At 42.3% G+C, this 18831-nt stretch overlaps 1 protein-coding gene across 1 annotated transcript in view; it reads left to right on the top strand.

Annotated features, from left to right (window-relative positions):
• LOC147717236 (keratin, type I cytoskeletal 19-like) overlaps positions 1–18122 on the top strand; it is a 54169-nt gene extending 36047 nt beyond the window's left edge. The window contains exons 4-8 of the mRNA XM_086924185.1: positions 308–469; positions 1297–1422; positions 5166–5383; positions 16795–16838; positions 17854–18122. Of these exons, the coding sequence (XP_086780311.1) occupies positions 308–469; positions 1297–1422; positions 5166–5383; positions 16795–16838; positions 17854–17951 (648 nt within the window). The 3' untranslated portion in view covers positions 17952–18122. The remainder of the gene's footprint in view (positions 1–307; positions 470–1296; positions 1423–5165; positions 5384–16794; positions 16839–17853) is intronic.
• Positions 18123–18831: the final 709 nt, after the last annotated feature.

Below are 18831 nucleotides of genomic sequence, written 5' to 3' on the forward strand. Positions count from 1 at the left end.
CAAAGACCCACCAGCCATCCTAATTTGGCGGTGGGTCTTTCAAGCATCCGCGGCGGTTTTCCCGCATCCTTCGGGCCGGCGGTGGCTTCTGCCGGCCCGGAGGATGCGGGAAATCCACAATCGTAATAGGCCCCAAAGTTTGGACAAAAAAATTCAATGATTATAACCTGAATAAGTAAAGTGGATGATAACAGATATCCAAGATTCTCCTGATCGTAAAGGACATCTAGTCTGGGCCACTGTGAAAAGTAAGAAGTGCTACGATTTACCAGCTAATGTAAACAGTTTATTTTGTTTTTCTTTACAGGAAGTAGAGGAATTCAGTAAGCAGCTTGGTGGCTCAGTCAGTGTTGAGGTTGACGCTGCACCCTCTGTTGACCTGGGTAAGATGATGGCCGACATGAGATCACAATATGATCAACTTGCTGAAAAGAATAGAGAAGAGGCCAAACAACGCTTTGAAAAAGAGGTAAAGCCTTATTTTGAATGTAAAGAAATAATCACATCTAGTTTTTCAGATTGCTCCTTACCATGTTGCTAAAAACACAGTTATGACAGACAAGGAAATCAGAGGGAAATAAATTGATTTGCCCGGAAGCAGATATCTGTGTTTATTATTGATCCTTCCTTCTGGTTTTACCCAAGGACCCCAATTCCCTATGGTGAAATTGATGCTTAGCTGCTACAAATCATGGGCCATTGCACACAAGTTGTTAATAATCCTGCCTTTTCATGTATTGTTCTCCTATTTTCGAAACCATTTGGATATTAATAGGAAAATGACCTACAGATGTTGAATGGAGACAATGTGCTTTTAAGTCCTTTAAAATCCCATGAATGTTTTTGCAACAATTGTGATTGCTTTAGAGAAAATCTTTGATCTCCATACCTTCTTTGGTTTAACGAGCTCTAATCATTGTACGTTCCTAATGGAAGGATACTGCTGTGTTGTTATGTTTCCAATTGTATGACACTTGCCATGTTTCCTACTGAGGCTTCCAATGTTGCTTTGCTTTTTGTTGGTTACTGGCAGAGCAATGCTGAGTGGCTTTGTTTCCTGTTGGCTGATATAAGAGGCTTACTATTCTGCCAGCTTCCCATTGGCTATTGAAAGAGGCTTGCAATATTCAATCAATCAATCAATCAATCAATCAAGAGAGTCTCAAGGCCCATATTACTTTACTTCCTGGTGGATGACGCTCACCATGTTTCTTATTCACTGTTGGATGAGGCTTGCTATGTTGGTGCACAACCTAAGGCAGCAGCCTTACCTCTTGTACTGTAAACCTGTTTCAGAGCCAGCAGCTGATTATGGAAGTCACCGTTAGCAGCGAAGAGCTGACCACCAAGAAGAGCGAGATCACCGAAGTGAGACGAAAGGTTCAGGGACTGGAGATTGAGCTGCAGTCCCAGCTCAGCATGGTAAGTGCTACACAGACTGATCCTGGGCTCACATTGGAAACACTGAAGCCCCCTCAACGAGTTTAGACCTCAGATGGCTGCCCCTGAAGTCCTCAAGTGGGAGACGCAGCCAAAGAAAGAATATGAGGGCAGGAAAGAAAGTTATGAATTTAACTTTCTCTCTACCTAGAAATCTCAAACACAAACCTCATAGTAGTTCAGATTTACATGTTATGAAAGCAGAGGGGTCTTCCCTTGCTTCTACATTTGGACTTTAATGATTGTAATGAGCTGAATGGATTTGAATGATCCAACAGTATTGGCAACCACAGAGACAGAAATGAGTGGATGAGAGACATCTAAGATGGGGGTTCACATGGAGGCTAATTTAAGTTTAGGACAGTTACCATTTTAGAAGCAAGATAAATGCAAGCTTCTGATGGAGGAGAGTGGCTGCTCAATGGCCTGTAACCATATTTTGGGTTTTTGTACAGTGTTTTTTCCGCCAACCACAATGCTCTTCAAGATGCCATTATGTAAGTGAAGGAGTACCGGAGGGAAGTTTGGAAGAAGGACGAGGTCGAGAGTGTGAAGAGAGAATTAGTGAGGGAGAGAAGAATGAGTGGAGTAGTATTGAAAGGAAGTGAGAGGAGGGAAGAAAGAGGTACACGTATGAGAGAAAGATGGCATGGGGAGAAAGAGAGAGCAAGGAATATACCACATTGGGTTTTTCTTCACTCTGCAATTTCCATTTGCAAAACACGCACACCACTGCCTTAATTGTCTGATTCCACCTAGGTGAAGGTATATTTACTGATTTGAGGAGACTCATTTCATGGGAAGTTGAAAGGCTGAAATGGCTTTGCTAGACCGGAAGTACGCCAAGACAGGAAGATGTCAGCTTCCTTATTATATGAAACACAGAAAATGAGGTCAACTGCAAAGGGCTACTGACTGTTTTGCCTTTTAATCTTCAAAGTGACCAGGACAGGGAGATTGTTGAACATCTATCTCTCCTTTGTACACCTTTCTCTAAACTAAAATATCAATCATTCCAGTGAAAGCCAATTGGCAGTAAGAATCCTGGGGCATATTATCAAGGGGGTTTATCTCCGCTTTTTTGTTTTTAAAAGCCAAGAAAGCGGAGATAACATTATCTCCCTATTACCTAGCTGTCGCTAACACCAGTTAGCGACAGCTAGTAGGAGATAGCGACCATCTTGGGCCCCGCTTTGCATGTCAGTGATATTTATCACTAATGACATGCAAAGTGGGCGTGCCAAGATGTTAGCGACTGGAAACAGTCGCTCACATCGCTATCTCCTATTACCAACTTTTGGAGATATTTGCGCTAAGCTCGAATATCTCCAAAAGCTAACACCTGCCCTGAGCAGTTCTTAGCCATGTTATCCAATGGGAGGTGGATAACATGGCTAAGAGCATTAGCTCGGTAATGCATGAATATCGCTGACTTTTCAGCGATATTCATGCATTGCGGCCATTTTTTGTCGCATTTGCGATAAACCTTGGTAATACCAAGGTTTATCTGCAATAAAAATCGCGGCAGGTCAGCGGTAAATTTTTGTCTCTAACCAAGCAATAGCGATAATTATCGCTATTTCTTGGTAATATGCCCCCCTATTTTTTCTTCATGAAGCTCTCCCTTTGAACCTTCCCAAATGTTGAAACTCTCCCTTTCAACATTCCCAAATGTTGAAGCTCTCCCTTTGAACCTTCCCAAATGTTGAAACTCTCCCTTTGAATATTCCCAAATGTTGAAGCTCTCCCTTTGAACCTTCCCAAATGTTGAAACTCTCCCTTTGAACATTCCCAAATGTTGGACTATATAAAAGGGCAATCTACACAACATGTCTCCCACCTCAGCTGTTGTCAGGGCGTCTCCTGTGATAAAGCCCTTGTAGCCTGGTAGTCAGAAGGTTTGAAGTCCTAAGAGGTAGTAGCCAACAAAAGAGATAGTAGTTTGGTGGTTATTAGATAGCCGGAATGCCTTCCCACTGCTAAGATAAAGAGACAGCCAGAAACAGTGCGATAGAAGATTTTACCACGGAATTGAAAGCTAGGAGGAGGAAGTGGAGAAGAGTGGCAGTGCAGACTTTTCTGAAACACATATTTGGGTAAGAGGGCTGGCAAGTAGCTGTATAAGGGGTGTAATTATAGTTAACCATGGGGCCATCCTATATAGTGGAGGTGTTAGATGATAAAGCCAGTGTCTATAGCAAGCGGCTTAGTGGAAAGAAATACACGGCTCAGCAGCAGATCAGCAAATAAAACAAGAACGTATGTACTGGGATGTTTCCTTAGAAGACCTAGCTCTTTAAGACCAGAGGTGTACAGTAGCAGCTCCTCAAGGGAGTGCTGCGGGGCAGTGGGGCGGGGCGGGGGAGGGGCAGGGTGGGTGGTAGTAAACTCCAGCATACGGCCAAAGAGTGTTAAGTAAAGAAGGAAATAAATAAAACGAATTACATAACTCCCTTTGGCCGTATGCCGGAGTTTACTACCCCCCACCTTACCCCATCCCGCCCCGCAGCACTCCCTCAAGGAGGCGCAACTGGTGCTTTACTATAAACCCCCACAGCCTCTACAGTGAGGAAGGGCCCTCAGCAAAAGTGGTAAGTGGTAGGCGCGAGAGGGGAGCCCTATCGGTGCACTTTGTAGGGGCCCTCTCAAGTTTTGTTACGCCACGGATTAACACAGTGCAAATATACACATCAAAGGCCAGGTTAAAGCTAGTCTGTGAGGTCAGAGTCAATGGGAGAAAAATAGAAATGTAAATTATATGAGAGTGAAGTTTTTATATGTGGGAGAGTCTAATTCTTTTCAGCAGAGTCTTTCACTTTCTTGTGTGGTTTGGATCAGGGTTCTCCAAAGTTGGTCCTGGAGGGCCGGATCCATGCCAGATTTGTAAGACAGTTACATTTCTCTAAATGGGTATATGCTAAAAAATGGCATGGATCAGGCGCTCCAGGACCGACTTTGGAGAACCCTGCCTGAGGTGTCTTGTCTGAAGCTAAAATGTGTTGGTGCTGTAGGCAGTGCCTGGCGGTTCACGCACCAGTCAATGAAGCACAAGCCCAAGAATGCAATGGGTAGTAAGATGTGACCCAGGGAGCCAGTATCTCCCCCTCCTCGAATCCATTAAGTTATGTTCAAGGGCCTGTTGAGGGCTACATGCGCTCTATTGAGGTCTGCAGTAGTGAAGATTCTAATCCCACAACTTGGATTGGGTAGTCTGAGTCTGTGCCCCTGAAAACTAGTGCAGTGACGATACTCTTGCTGCTGGGGTGGGTGTGTAAGACTGAGCTTGCCTCTGTATTGTAAAACGCTTGCGGTGCCATCTCACTTCAGCACTTTTGGGAGGTCTTTACTCTGCAAGCCTCAGTGTGCAGAGGAACTGATCTCTAGTCAGAAAACTAAGTAGCCAGCTCAACCTTTCATCCTCTGGAGTCAACTAAACGAACACCGTCAGGTTCATTTATAATAACAGCTGTTAATTAAATGGCTAGACACAATTCAGGTCTTAAGGTGCAATCAAATGTGTAAATTATCTTAATATGATTTCATTCTAAATACTGTACTGTCTCTCCTGCCTCATGATGATGACTGGAGTTGGTGGGAAAATGATAAAATATGTCTTATTTTATAGATACATTTTTTATTGAAAATATCTCATAATTCATAGCACAATCTTTGTTGCAATTAGAAACATTGAGTTATCTCTGCTGCTGTTTTTCTTTGACTGCTAGAAAGCCGCCTTGGAGGGCACACTGGCCGACACAGAAGCTCGCTATGGCGCCCAGGTCGCCCAGATACAAGCCCAAATCAATAACCTCATGGCGCAGCTGAGCCAGATCCGTGCGGACATGGAACAGCAGCGCAACGACTACAGCATGCTGCTGAACATCAAGCTCCGGCTGGAGATGGAGATCGCAGAGTATCGCCGCCTGCTGGAAGGAGAGGAAGCGTAAGGAATCCTATTTCCTGCAGCGCTTGATTGTTTTGTGAAATTTAATGATTCCATATCACTAGCAGCTCTTGGGGATTCTTTTACCAAGAAACATGTAACCCACTGATAGGCAGCTTTAGCTGAGAGCCCACAGGTCCCATGAGACCACGTGTCCTCCCAGGACATTCCATCCCTTCCCTGTAGGACTCATTTCTTCCCAGTAGAAGACCTATCTTACCAAAGACCACAGCTTCTCTCAATAGATCCTATCCCTTCCCAAGAGAAGGCCTATTCACCTAAAATACTATACTTTCTTTTTATAGACCACAACACTCCCAGTAGAATACATCTCCTCCCAAAGCCCACACCTTCTCGTAATAAAACACAGCTTCTCTATAAAGATGACACCTCTTAAAAGAAGACACATCTTCCCTAAGAACCACCCAGCACATCTTTAATCCATATCTCTATCCAGGAAAGACTGCTTCCTATAGACCACATCTAGCTTGGTAGAACACGATTACTTCCAAAAAGACTGCTCTTTTTCTCAATGGACCACACCTACTCACAATAGTTTACACCTCCTCCCAATAGACAATTCTTTAATATGCCACAACACTCCCAGTAGAATACATCTCCTCCAAAAGATCACACCTTCTCGTGATAAAACACAGCTTCTCTATAAAGACGACAACTATTAAAAGAAGATACATCTTCCTTAAGAACCATCTAGCACACCTTTAATCCATATCTCTATCCACTTAGGCCTGCTTCCTGTAGACCACATCTAGCTTGGTAGAACCCGATTACTTTAAAAAAGACAGCTTTTTTTCTCAATGGACCATACCTTTTCACAATAGTTTACACCTCCTCCCAACAGTGGCGTAACGAAACTTGAGGGGGCCCCCCTGCAAGATACGTGGAGGGGGCCCCTCCAGACTCAATCTGGAGCTCTCCAGCCAGAGTATTGTGCTTAGCGGGCTCTTAGAGATTGACCCCCCAACACCACAGGTGCTATGGGTGTCTATGTTACGGCACTGGACTGGTGCTCCTGCTGCCTTCTCCTTTATGGTCGCTGCTGCTTGGTCTCTGCCCTTGGAGCCAGACATAGCCTCCTTCCAGTCGCGCCTGGTACCCTCATCTCTTCTTGTGACACCATACGTCCTGCAAGAATCCAGGAATTTCTAAATGCTTCGGCAGACATGATGCAGTCCCCTTCTTGTGGTTTTCTTACACTCTAAGCTACAGCTGACTTGGACGGCGAGGCAAGCCCTGAAATGTTGCTGTGAAGTGGGAGAAGATTATATTTCCGCAAAGTGGAGCACTTATCCCTAAATGTGGAAAGGATGGCTGTTATCTATAATTGTCTGTTCTTTGCTATGGGCATATTGCCTCATTTGAACCAAGCTCATCTGCTTGCCAGTTCCTAGAGCCATGACCTTTCCATGTTCTGCTCTCTGGTCATCTCTCCTCATTTCTGATGATGATTTGCTGCAAAGTTTGGTATACCTCACTCTTCCATTTGGGCCCCTGTGTGCTCCTTTGTTCTTGGAGCAAGAAGACTTCAAGGATTGTTTTGTGAACTTCTTTTTCCATGGCCTTCCACCAGGGAATGGCTTCGGCTCCCAGGTGCTCACTGCAGGAGCCAGGTCTTTGCTTTTATGTGTGTGAGAGAAGTTTGCTCCGCTGATACTTATATTTTTATGCACCATATTGAGTCTTCAAAAAAACATTTTTACTATACAAAAAACAACACTACTACTGACTCAGTCTGTTTTGTGTAAACTGTGTTAAACCTAGGACTCATAATGACAAAGGACAAAAAAAGAGTAGATCCAAGAACTTTAACCCTGTATAAGATGGCTAGGAAGCCGGGCGTTTGGTTGGGCAAATTCTCCAGCCACAATTCAAAATTAGCCCATAGTCAGGCAAGCACTGTTTCTCTAAGATAGCTTTGTCTACCCCTTAATAGTGCAGATTTGACTTGGAAGGCTACTTTGGAAAATGTTTTGTGTCGACTAGTAGTATCAGCAAATCAGCAGAATCAAGAAACCTCTCAGTAAATGATCCCAAAACTATTTAGTAACATCAGAAAGTATGTTATGATTAAAGTAGGAACAAAACAACAAACACTGGATCCGTCACTGCAAAGATATAGCATTTCAAAGTACCATTCCCATTCTACGTGGAGAGCACAATAATTCCTGCACAGTGCTCACAAGCAGCTCTGGAGGCTTCTTCCCACTCCATTAGCACAGCATAACTCCCAGCTCCAGTCAACCTCTTGCCTTCAGGCAGGGTCAGGGGCTGAATGGGAGTCTGTCACCGTGTGTAGCCAGGCACCTTTCAGGCCCCAAAATTCACAGAGTTCCTGGGATGGTGTGTCTGGCTTGACCAATTGCAAATTAGCAGAATAAAATGGATTCATGCTCAGCTGACAACACCTAGAGCGCCAAGATTTCAGGCCTGGGTTGTGCCAAAGACAACACCCTTTCAGCCACACAACCTATATGCGCATAGCTCGCTGTCCATGTAGGTAAGTGCTTCAGAGCCATACATAGGGGTAGTAAGCACAATATAAATCCTTCAACGCAATACAACAGAAACATTTGGTTCTACTCCTTGCAAGCTGACTCTTAACTGCAAGAACAGGGTGCCAGAAAGAAACAGATATGAGGCGCACCACGGTGCATTATAAGGCCGAGTGTTGTCATGTCTTAAGACACACAGCGCCATCTGGCAGCAACGGAAAGCTACTGCTTTGTAAAGAGTAGGTGGATCCAGTCTGGTACCTACAGATAATCAAAACACATATATGGGAAGAAGCGTCCATCAGAGATGTGTCATTGCCATGGAACATGCTCATCATAAATCAGTGCTCTAATTTACATCCAGAACCAGTACTGGGATTAGAAGGAGATGACCTTAGAACAGAGAGGCCAGTCTTTTACTTGCAGAGCAGTCTTCATATTGGGCAAGGTTTTACAAAGTTATTCTCCCCCAGAATAATTTGACAATAAACATATGTGAGATAATCAAACCATTTAATATGCTCAAGAGTTGCTTTACTTATTGCAAAGTCATGTTATTTTCAAATTTGTATTTACAGTATTCTCTCTATTTTTTAAATGTCAACAGTATTGGCATCTGCGGTAGGCGTGAACTCACTGTGTGGTCAGCCATTAGCAAGAAGAGTATATCCTGACCGCCAGGCCCTGATCAATGGTAAACACGACCCACTTGGTCTTTGCCCCCATAAATGTAACTTTTCTTTCTACCTTGGTGCAGATGTGCAGTACACACCTAAGCCATGGGGAGTACCACTGATTAAGCACATCAATAATTTTTTCATTGCCTTCCATAAAATATGGCTTTAGTTTTTCCTCATCACGTAAAACAATAAAAACTAACCAACAGGGCCTTTTTTAGGTAGGCGCACATAGCTCCCTGACGTGAAAGACAGGTATTGGAATTCTACTCTTTATTGCTATAATATGAAGACTGTTGGCTATAGTTTTGTGGCAGAATTAGCTATTGGCAAAAACAACAGGTTATGGACCCACAATATTTCTCCTTAGGTCAGCATTTCTAGACAGACTGCACCTATGTTGACTCAAACTGGGAACATGACATGGCCATCTCGCATGATGTCTACAGGTTACCAATATTAAGTGACCAAACGAGCAAGCAGTGGCAAACTAAACAAGACACATATTCACAATAATGTGTGATTAATTACAGCTATACTGCAGGGAAAACAGAGGTCCCAGGCACAGCTCAGAATTTTGAAAAAAGAAAACACACAAAAAATGTATTTTTACTTCAATGTAAGCAGACTTCAGAAAGACATCTATATAGAAGGAGTACGTCAGGTCTACTAATAGGTGGTAGCGCAAAAGAAAGTGGCAACAAAAGAAAATAGTAGCGGTCAGGACCACTAGAACGCATTGCTGTCAGATACAGTGTATGCATAGCTGCCATGGTTTCAGATTACTCATGTGACATTTTCAGAATTTCAGTGTAATTATGAGTGGCATTCAACAACTATGAGTGACACTTTCTTGCAAGCACAAATCAAGCAACGATGACGAGGGAGATAAATACATTTCAGAAATGATACCCATTTGAGCAATGAGAAACTTCAAGATTATCTCAAAACGGCTGCAAAGCACCAGAAATGGCAGGCCAGTCCTCCTCAACAGGTGCCAAAGCCAAAAGCAATACCACACCCTTCTTCAGCTTTCTGCCACGCACATACTCCTTCAAAACACCAACTCTCCTGTTCAAAACACACTCATATACTAGCATTTAAAAGGGAGAGCCTCTGCACTTTTCAGCAGTGTTGTAATACATTTAATGGGAGAACAGCGTCACTTTGGAAGAACGAATTGGTACTGTGGATAATAAGTACCAGCACTTTTTGTATCTTTTCATTTAAAGTACCGTCTGCACCATTTTATAGGTATACGTCACTCCTCCAACTGCAGACATCACTCTATAAGCACGGATTGAGGGCCTCTTCTGGACAGGCCACTAACCAACTTTCTGGACTATGGGGTTCTGCTTAATTGCCAATTCCTTGAACTGGTGCTGGCATTGCTCTGATAGCAGCAGTTGCTTGGCTACTCTTGACTTTGGGGGCTCAGTGATGCATTAACGCCTTAACCACTGCGGTTTTTCCGCTGCGGTGTGGGCGTTCTAAAGGGTGGGCGGGGCTGCGTCGGCCATTGGTCGTGCACAGCACTGGGGAGGGAGTGCTTGAGACGGCCGACAGCAGCACGCAAAGGGTTAAAAAGTTGGCAGTTAGCAGAATCCTTGTTTGCAGATGCCAGTTCAGGTCATCGCAAAGTCACAGGCTCTGGTCTGCTAGGCTTTTTGAAGATAGTACAGCCCAGACCATTCCCGGAACACACAGGGAGCCAGGGCAGGCATAGGTGCCAAGGTTTCAGCTTGCTTATGGGTGACATTTTCATTTTTTCAATGTGCTTATGAGTGACATTCAAAAACTATGAGTGACACTTACTCCTGAGCAAAATAAAGCAATGAAGACCGGGGAAACATATAAATATCAGAATTTACACCCATATGTGCAACCAAAAACTCTCACTTTACTGTACCACAGTCGGTAGAAAATTAGAAAAAGAAAATCACAAAAAGTCAATATTTTCTCCTCATTAGTTCATCCTACAAACAGTAGGAAACATGCTTTAGAGTTTTGCGTAATGATACCTGACTGATGCGTAAAATAAACGAAACCTGAAAAGTCATGTTGAAAGTGAATACAAATGGCTTTAAGTGTACATGAACAAATGTTAATATCCGGTATATTTTTTCAATACTTGCAATCCTGCCTACCTTGAAAAGTGAGGACCCGACCGACCTGAGAGGAATCAGCAGCTGCATTCTGGCATTGGCCCCATAGATGGAAAAACACTGTGGCCCACATGCATCATTGTGTCATTTTGCATTTCTTAATTTGCGAAAAATAAGGAATCGCAAATTAAGAAGTGCAAAATGCTATGCATCATTTTTTTCGGTATTTCTTTGTGATTCGGTAAAAATCGCAATTTTTACCGAATCCCAAAGAAATACCGAATTCTTAAGTTAATTTTCGCAATTCCCATTGATTCCAAATTGCGAGTGGCACTTAGAAAATTTCATGGGTGCAGGGGGGGGGGTCCAAAGGACCCCCCCATGCACCCCTGAAATGTATTTTTCGCATCATGTTGCACACACACATGTCCTAAGGACATGTGTGTCCGTAACATGAATGTTGAAAAAAAAGCATTTTCAACATTTTAAACACTTTTTCCAAATTTACCGAGTGGTTCAACCACTCGGTAAATTTGGCACCCTATTTGCGAATTTTCACTTTTTAAAATAATGATGCATTGCTTTTAAGAAATCGCACATCTGCGACTTCTTAAAAGCACCCGCAATTTTAGAATTCGCAAACATGTTACGAATTCTAAAATTGCTTCATGCATTACAAAAAGCACTTTTGCATTCGCAAACGGCCGATTTTAAGGAATCGCACCGTTTGCGAATGAAAAAGTGCTTGATGCATGTGGGCCTGTATGAGATAGACGACGGCTGGTGAAGGGCCTTCTCAAGACTTTCCTTCTGCCTGGACTGGGAGTCTTGGCCCACACCGAACTGGAGGGGCACCGGGCACTGTGGCAGGGCCTAATCAGTGCATCCATTGGAACAAAGAAATACAAACAGTGAGCACAGTTGGAAGGCTCAGCACAGTGATCATGTGAAGAATGCTTTGCATCACACGCCCGTCCAGAACACGGGAATCTCTGCTGGGGGTCAGGGCTGGTGAGGCAGCAAGGGCAAGGCCGGACTTAAAACACTCCTGCCGGGTGTCAGAGTGAGCGCGATCTCTTCCACAGCAGAGCAGCACTGAGGGCCCGAAAGTATATTTAAATTCTCAGCAGTGTTTTAAATACATAAATCAACAGTAAACTGAACGGAGCCTACCTAATCCTCTGCAGCAGTTACAACACTCAGCCTGGAGAGCAGATAGCAGAGCAACAGGCTCAGTGTTTGTCAGGCTGTAAAGTTTTAAAATTAGGAATACCTCCGTGAGCCACGCAGCAGCCTCGACTCTGAGATAACACAACACTGTGTCTGTCTATAATGCCACCTCTGACCTCTCGTTTCCAACCAGGTCCCGTCGCAGGGCAGCGGCATGATGACGCACTGTACTGGCTGCCGCTCAAATTAAAGTAACAAATTTGGAAACGTCCAAGTGCTCCCACATCGGCCCGCCCACCTCAGGAGTAACAACTTCCAGCACCATTTAATTTATGAGGCGAGAGCAGGCGCCAAGAGCATAGCTTTAAAACTATGTCCCAGACGGACTCTGATCTCACCGAATGTACTGTGCACTGATGGGGCCCCCAGGAGCTCGAGGGGCCCCCTGGAGCTCGAGGCCCCCCCGCAATGCAGGGGCTGCGGGGGCCTGTGTTACGCCCCTGCCTCCCAATAGACAATTCTTTAATATGCCACACCAACCAAACAGACCACGCCTTCTACCAAAAGACCACGTCTTCTCACAATTGAACACAATTTTTCTAAATAGTCAACAAGTCCTCCTTGTGGCGTAATGAAAGTTTAAAGAGCCCCCCTGCAATGTGCACGGAGGGGCCCCCGCTCCAGATTTAATCCGGAGCGCTCAAGCCTGAGTACTGTGCTGAGGGGGCCTCCTGCAGCTCAGGGGCCCCCCACACCGCGGGGATTTGGGGGCCTGTGTTACACCCTGGCTCCTAAATGAAAACAGGGTATTTGATATTTAAAAGAACAGGCCCTTTTAAATAATAAACGTCATAGAACCAGTCAGTAGAGCCAAGTGAAATTGATACCTTTTAATACACAACATGATTCATGTCCCACATTATTGTTTTTTGTATAAATTCATCTGGTAGAAATGTTGAATTTACCCTGGTGGTGACTAATTTTACTTCACAGAAAGATTCGCAAGAAACACATCAAATGCTGTCTGTACAAATTACAATGTATAATAATGGTACATTAATTGCGGCAAGGAAGATAGAAATAATACTGTACATTGTATCATATTCAAATTGAAAATTAACGCCTTAACTGCGGCGGCAATTCCACAGCGGTGCGGGCGTTCTAATGAGTTGGCCCGGCTACGACGGCCGTTGCCCGTTCGCAGCAAGGGAGTGCTCCCGCTTATAGACGGGAACATGAAAGGGATTAAGTGATGAGCTCACATTGTTGTTCATTGTAGTCAAGCCCAAGTCTTCAGAAAAACATTCCATTTTGCATGCAGAAAAGGCCAATGGTTAGAGACAATAGCATGAAAGCGGGTGGTTTTCATTCCCCTGGTTGCAAATGCACTATTCAAACACTTTACTTGTATGATGAGAAGCAAACTCAAGACCAGGAGTGGACGTTTTACCACTTCAAAAACAAAAAAGTGTCACATTTGGGCCTATTTTCTGGATTACATTTAGTTTATTCATTATTTTGGTTCATGGCCAAAAGAGAAAGTCAAAATAAAATATGCTATTTTTTTATTCACTTTTTTTAATGATTAGATTATTAAAATTTTTGCATTGGTAATTTAATTTTTATAATAGTCATTTACCATTCTTAAAGGACGGTGATAACGTTCGTTAAGTACAAATTTACGCTCTTAAAAGTTAGACTTTTACAAGTACATGTTTTAAGAAAGTTATTTGTTAGTTTAAAAATACAAGGATAAAGCTGTAATTTTCTGTTGAACAGTTCTGAAAGTAATGTATTACTTTGAAACCAACAGTTCTTTACTTTTCCTATAGCAAAATTTCATTTATATACGTTATTTTTTTTATTTTCCTTGAATGCTTTGACGACGATTATTGGGAATCTCATCCGCAGTTAGGGGATAATTTTGAATTCGGCAGAAAGGGTACTCTGTCCCAACAGTTGGGTGGACCTTAAATATTTCTGCAACAGAGATAACTCTGTTTCTATTGCTAACATATGTGTAGAAATCAATGAAGTCTGGTAGACAGCTCTTGTAGTTGTAGTTTATTCTTTAAGTTACAGCTTAGTAAATTCCAATGTAAGTCTTAATATAAGCCCCACCAGGAGCAGCCTCCTTGCTGCTCAGCCCATCTTCTCCAACAGCTCCACTTTCAAGTACAAACATCCATAACATTCCAAGTGACATCATATAGCTAGAGCATCAGGCAGAGAACTAGGGCCAGGGCGATGCATTACATAAGAAGCAGATTACTACACATCTTCCCCTTTATAATATTTAACAAAATGAAATAGTCTACACATATATAAACATAGGAAGAGAAGATAAACATTCCAGAAGAAAACATAAAAGAACACCATAATAATATGAGCCATACTCTCCGTATGTAATAATAATAATAACGTAAAAGCAATGCAATAATGAGAATATAGTAATGTAAGTAATAAAATTACCTTCCCCATGTAATAATAATAATGATGCAATAGTAATAATGTAAGTATTAAACAGTAAGCCAGCCTTCTCTATGTAATAATAATGATAATAATAATAATAATGACATAGTAAATGTAGTAATATAAGTATTAAAGTAGTAATATAGAAGGCGTAAACGTAAACAAATGGCAGGACCAGGGAATACCATACGCCCTCTACTGCACACACTATAATATACCGCCCAGTTACCAAGAACGCCCTTTACTGCATACTATTGCAGGACCAGGAAAATTTACATATCCTCCAATGCACATACTATAATGGTCCATCTGCATACTAGTTCAGGACCACACACGCATTAATACACAGTAACCTCCCAATAAGAGAATACATACCTCTTCGTAAAGGGGAATCCACCTCCCTATAAACCACCACACACAGTAACCTCCCAAATAATTGTAACGGAGGAATCCACCTCCCTATAAACCACACACTCGCAGTAACCTCCCAAATAATTGTAAAGGGGGAATCCACCTCCCTATAAACCACACACTGGCAGTAACCGCCCAAATAGTTGTAAAGGGGGAAATCCACCTCCCTATAAACCACCACACACAGTAACCTTTCTAGGGGGAATCCACCTCCCTATAAATCACACACTTGCAGTAACCTCCCATATAATTGTAAAGGGGGGATTCCACCTCCCTATAATAATACTGTAAAATGAAAATACAAATTGAGCATCAATTTAGAATATGACACGTTGCAAATCAAAAGCAGATGTACATTACATTGGCGTAGATCACCAAATTCAATGCAGTGTCACTAAGTGATTTAGCCGTCATCACATGCACCACAACAAACGAGTGAGTGACTTAATACCTAACAATCATCTCACACAGTACAGTTCTGGGTTTCCTATTTCCTTTGACCAACACTCTAACTCCTTATAGCAATATTTCATTACTGTTCCAGTTTTGAATGCTTGCTGCTCAGCCCATCTTCTCCAACAGCTCCACTTTCAAGTACAAACATCCATAACATTCCAAGTGACATCATATAGCTAGAGCATCAGGCAGAGAACTAGGGCCAGGGCGATGCATTACATAAGAAGCAGATTACTACAATATGCCTCCAACAACCCGACAAAGAAATGTCAGTTGGAAGATTGGCCTTTGCACCGCCCACCTGATTTCGAGTGAGCGGTCAAATGGCCTGTTTTTAGTTTTTATTACAGCTGTGAAAAAGTGGCGGAAAGGGACAGTATAAAAGTTTGAATGACCACCACACCATGGGAGAAATTGGGATTTTGTTTTAGGAAAAGCCAAAACAAGTCAAAAGTTTGACGGACTGTGCCGTCATTTTGACATTACCCTCTGGCAAACTTTGAACACATTGTAAAAGCGAAAACCTGTCAGAAATGGCATTGCTAGGAAAATAGTAGGGGACTGTGATTATGTAAGAGTCAGGTTGACCCAGGAAGATTGTTCTGTCTTCTGAAGTCCTTGCTGCAGACAAGGTCCTGGGCTCGTAAGGGCGTTATAAAGAAGAATTATTATATCACTGAACAGTTGAGGCCAAGCAACAAGGAAAAACAAGATGACAAGCCTTCTCTTGCTACCAACGTTAAGTATGTTTATTAAGAAATGCTCAGATCCGGAAGGCCTTATCCCTTCTCTACTTTCAAAAAGGGCAGGCGACTCATCTTTTCTAGCAACATCTTGTCATAAGATACATTTCTGTAAAGCACTCTACTTCCCCTAGCTGCTTCACTCCAGATCCTGCCATGCCCTTATCTCTCTCTCTACCATCTACACCTTATTCTTTTTTTGTCAACCGAGAAGCTCCTCTCCCTTCTCTAATAACCTCCTATTCCATACAGCTTCATGCATCACTAGTCACTCACATTGTTTACTTCTCTTCTGTACAACACTCAGTTGCTTTTTAACTAGGTTTATTCTTAGAAATCACATACATACAGCCAATATGAACTACCTACCAGTACTGCTTGTAAGCAAGCAGAATAGTATTTCTGCACATGGTCCCTTGTGCTTGAAATAAAAGGTCAGGGAATTGTTGGCTTATTGGTAGAGGAGGATTTCGGGGTATGTTATGCTCTCAGATGACTGACAAATATGCACAGTAGAAACTGAGGTGGAGGGATTAGATGTTAGCCTTTTGTGACCCTTTTGAACAATAAAATATAATTGGTGACTGAATCTAAAGAGGCTCTGTGCATATAAAGACATTCCTCTTTCAAAACACAAATAGGCAGTCTTTAATTGAGAGGAATAAAATGGTTACTTGTGACAAAGGTCTAACACAGCTTTGAGACAAATCATAAAGAAGACACAGTTCTCCAAGATCCAGAAACAGACCAATGCTGTATCATATAATTAAAAGGCACTTCCATAGCCATTCATGGAAGTGCATACATTCTTAAAATGTGAGTTTCCATGTTGTTAAATCTGTTGCACTGTCTGTATTTTTACAGAAGCTGGGAACTGGAGAAACAGAGACTAGAAGAAGCAGCGAGAGGTAAGCTCACCCTCTGATGTGAAGAGGAATCTATAGCGGAAGCAAGAGATTAAGAAAAGGAATACATAGGTGACTGTTCCTAATAGCAGCATTCCAGGGCTCTCTCCATGCAATAACCTGCCTATTTTAGGACCTTATTTATTAGAGTAATGTGATTGGAACATCACTACATTAAACTGAGTCCAGAGCCTTGGCATTTTTGCAGCCATTGAATGTGTTACTGTAAAGAAAAAGTGAAGGTCAGTTCTGTGAAGTGATGAACCGATGAAGGCATGCTTATGAAACTAGGTTTGTTTTATAATGTTGTGCACAACGATTACATGTAACCATGTCTGTTTGAGGGTAACAATATAAGCAATTAACCATTGTTGCTCTATTTTGAACAAATAATCTTTTACTCACCTTGCAAAGGGTTGTTTATAAAAGTTATGAAGCTCCTCGACACATGTATGGAAACTCTGCTATGAAAATTAATTAAATAATGAAATTCTTATAGTAAAGATTTTCAACAAACCACAGTCTCTGATGGACAAGCAGAGCTCAGGTGGAACTAGAGATGTAGCAAGTGAGCCTTTGGAGAATAGAGAGACTTTTATTGGATCAAGACATTTGAAGAGATACCAAAAATAGATGTATGGAATTGCTGTAACCAATGCTTCTCAGCCCTGAAAATACCAGGGGATGGCATTCCATTCCTTTGACTTTCACATTGACAAATGACATAACGAGAGAGAACTATCTCTATTTAAAGAATCTGCCTCCATCAAAGATACATTAAGGTCAAGACCTGATAGACCATGTCCCATCTAAAATGGAAAGCAAAAACCCATACATTTATATCAATTGGGTCTCATCAGTGAACTTAAATCTAGACATATCCATCCCATGTGTCTCCACTGAACGTTACATTCTCATTCTCATGATGCAGTGATGATGCTGAGTCAAACAGTAGCACATGCATCTATGTCATGAAGCACAATACAATATTGACCCTTTGTGTTCTTTCCAATCTTAGAGCAAGATAAACAACGCAAGATAAAGACCATTGTCGAGGAGGTGGTGGATGGAAAAGTTGTCTCATCTAAGGTCAATGAAATTGTTGAGAAGATGTAAGATGTACTCTTCGAAGTTGGTTGCCGAAAACAAGACGTGGAAGAAACATGACCTGAAGAAACATAACTAATGTAGAACCTCACAGTCTTATCCTATTCAGAGATAAGGTCCAGCCCACTATAAACAGCACCTGTGAACACTGGTTGATAATAAAACATTTATTACAACATAGTACCATAAGAGTATGATCTTTATTTATCTAAACTTGTACACTTTACAACTCTCAGGTGTGCAATTTCATAGATTCAACGATGGAATTTCAAAATATTACTTTCTTAATCAATTGCAATGCTAATGAATTGACTGATACTTTGTTGATGTGTATGAATTCAGTGATGGGATAGTGATTGAAGCCTTATTGATGACAGGGGGCCACAGATAATAGGGTGACTGAGACTTTATGAGGCCAGTGATGAGGCAATGACTGAGACTTTATTGAAGAGTGTGAGCCACTGATGACATGATGCCTTTGCTTCTTTGGAATGTATGGGGCATACTTTCAAGCCCCTAATACCACAGGACCTTCCCCTTTAGTTACGTTCCTGTGACGATAGGGGCTTTGCCTTATTGACAAGGCAGCGTTAAGCCACTTAAAGTGTCATAACGCTGCCTTGTGAATAAGTCCCCCTTTCACACTATACTTAGCATGAAAGGGGATGGGCAATGGGTGTTACAGTGGGCATTCCACCTCAACACCCATTGATTTTGAGGCTGCCCGATATTTACAAGGGCGGCATAAATATGGGCCAGCGCCAAAATTAAGGCAAGGGAAAACGTAGTCTTAAGCAGGCGCAATGAGGACAAATGTTTCATTTCTCCTCGTTTTTGCAGTTTCTCTGTGTGCTGCGTTGTGCAGCACATATAAAAACAGCAAAAGACC

This window comes from Lissotriton vulgaris, chromosome 5 (assembly GCF_964263255.1).
Source record: "Lissotriton vulgaris chromosome 5, aLisVul1.2, whole genome shotgun sequence".
NCBI lineage: Eukaryota > Metazoa > Chordata > Amphibia > Caudata > Salamandridae > Lissotriton > Lissotriton vulgaris.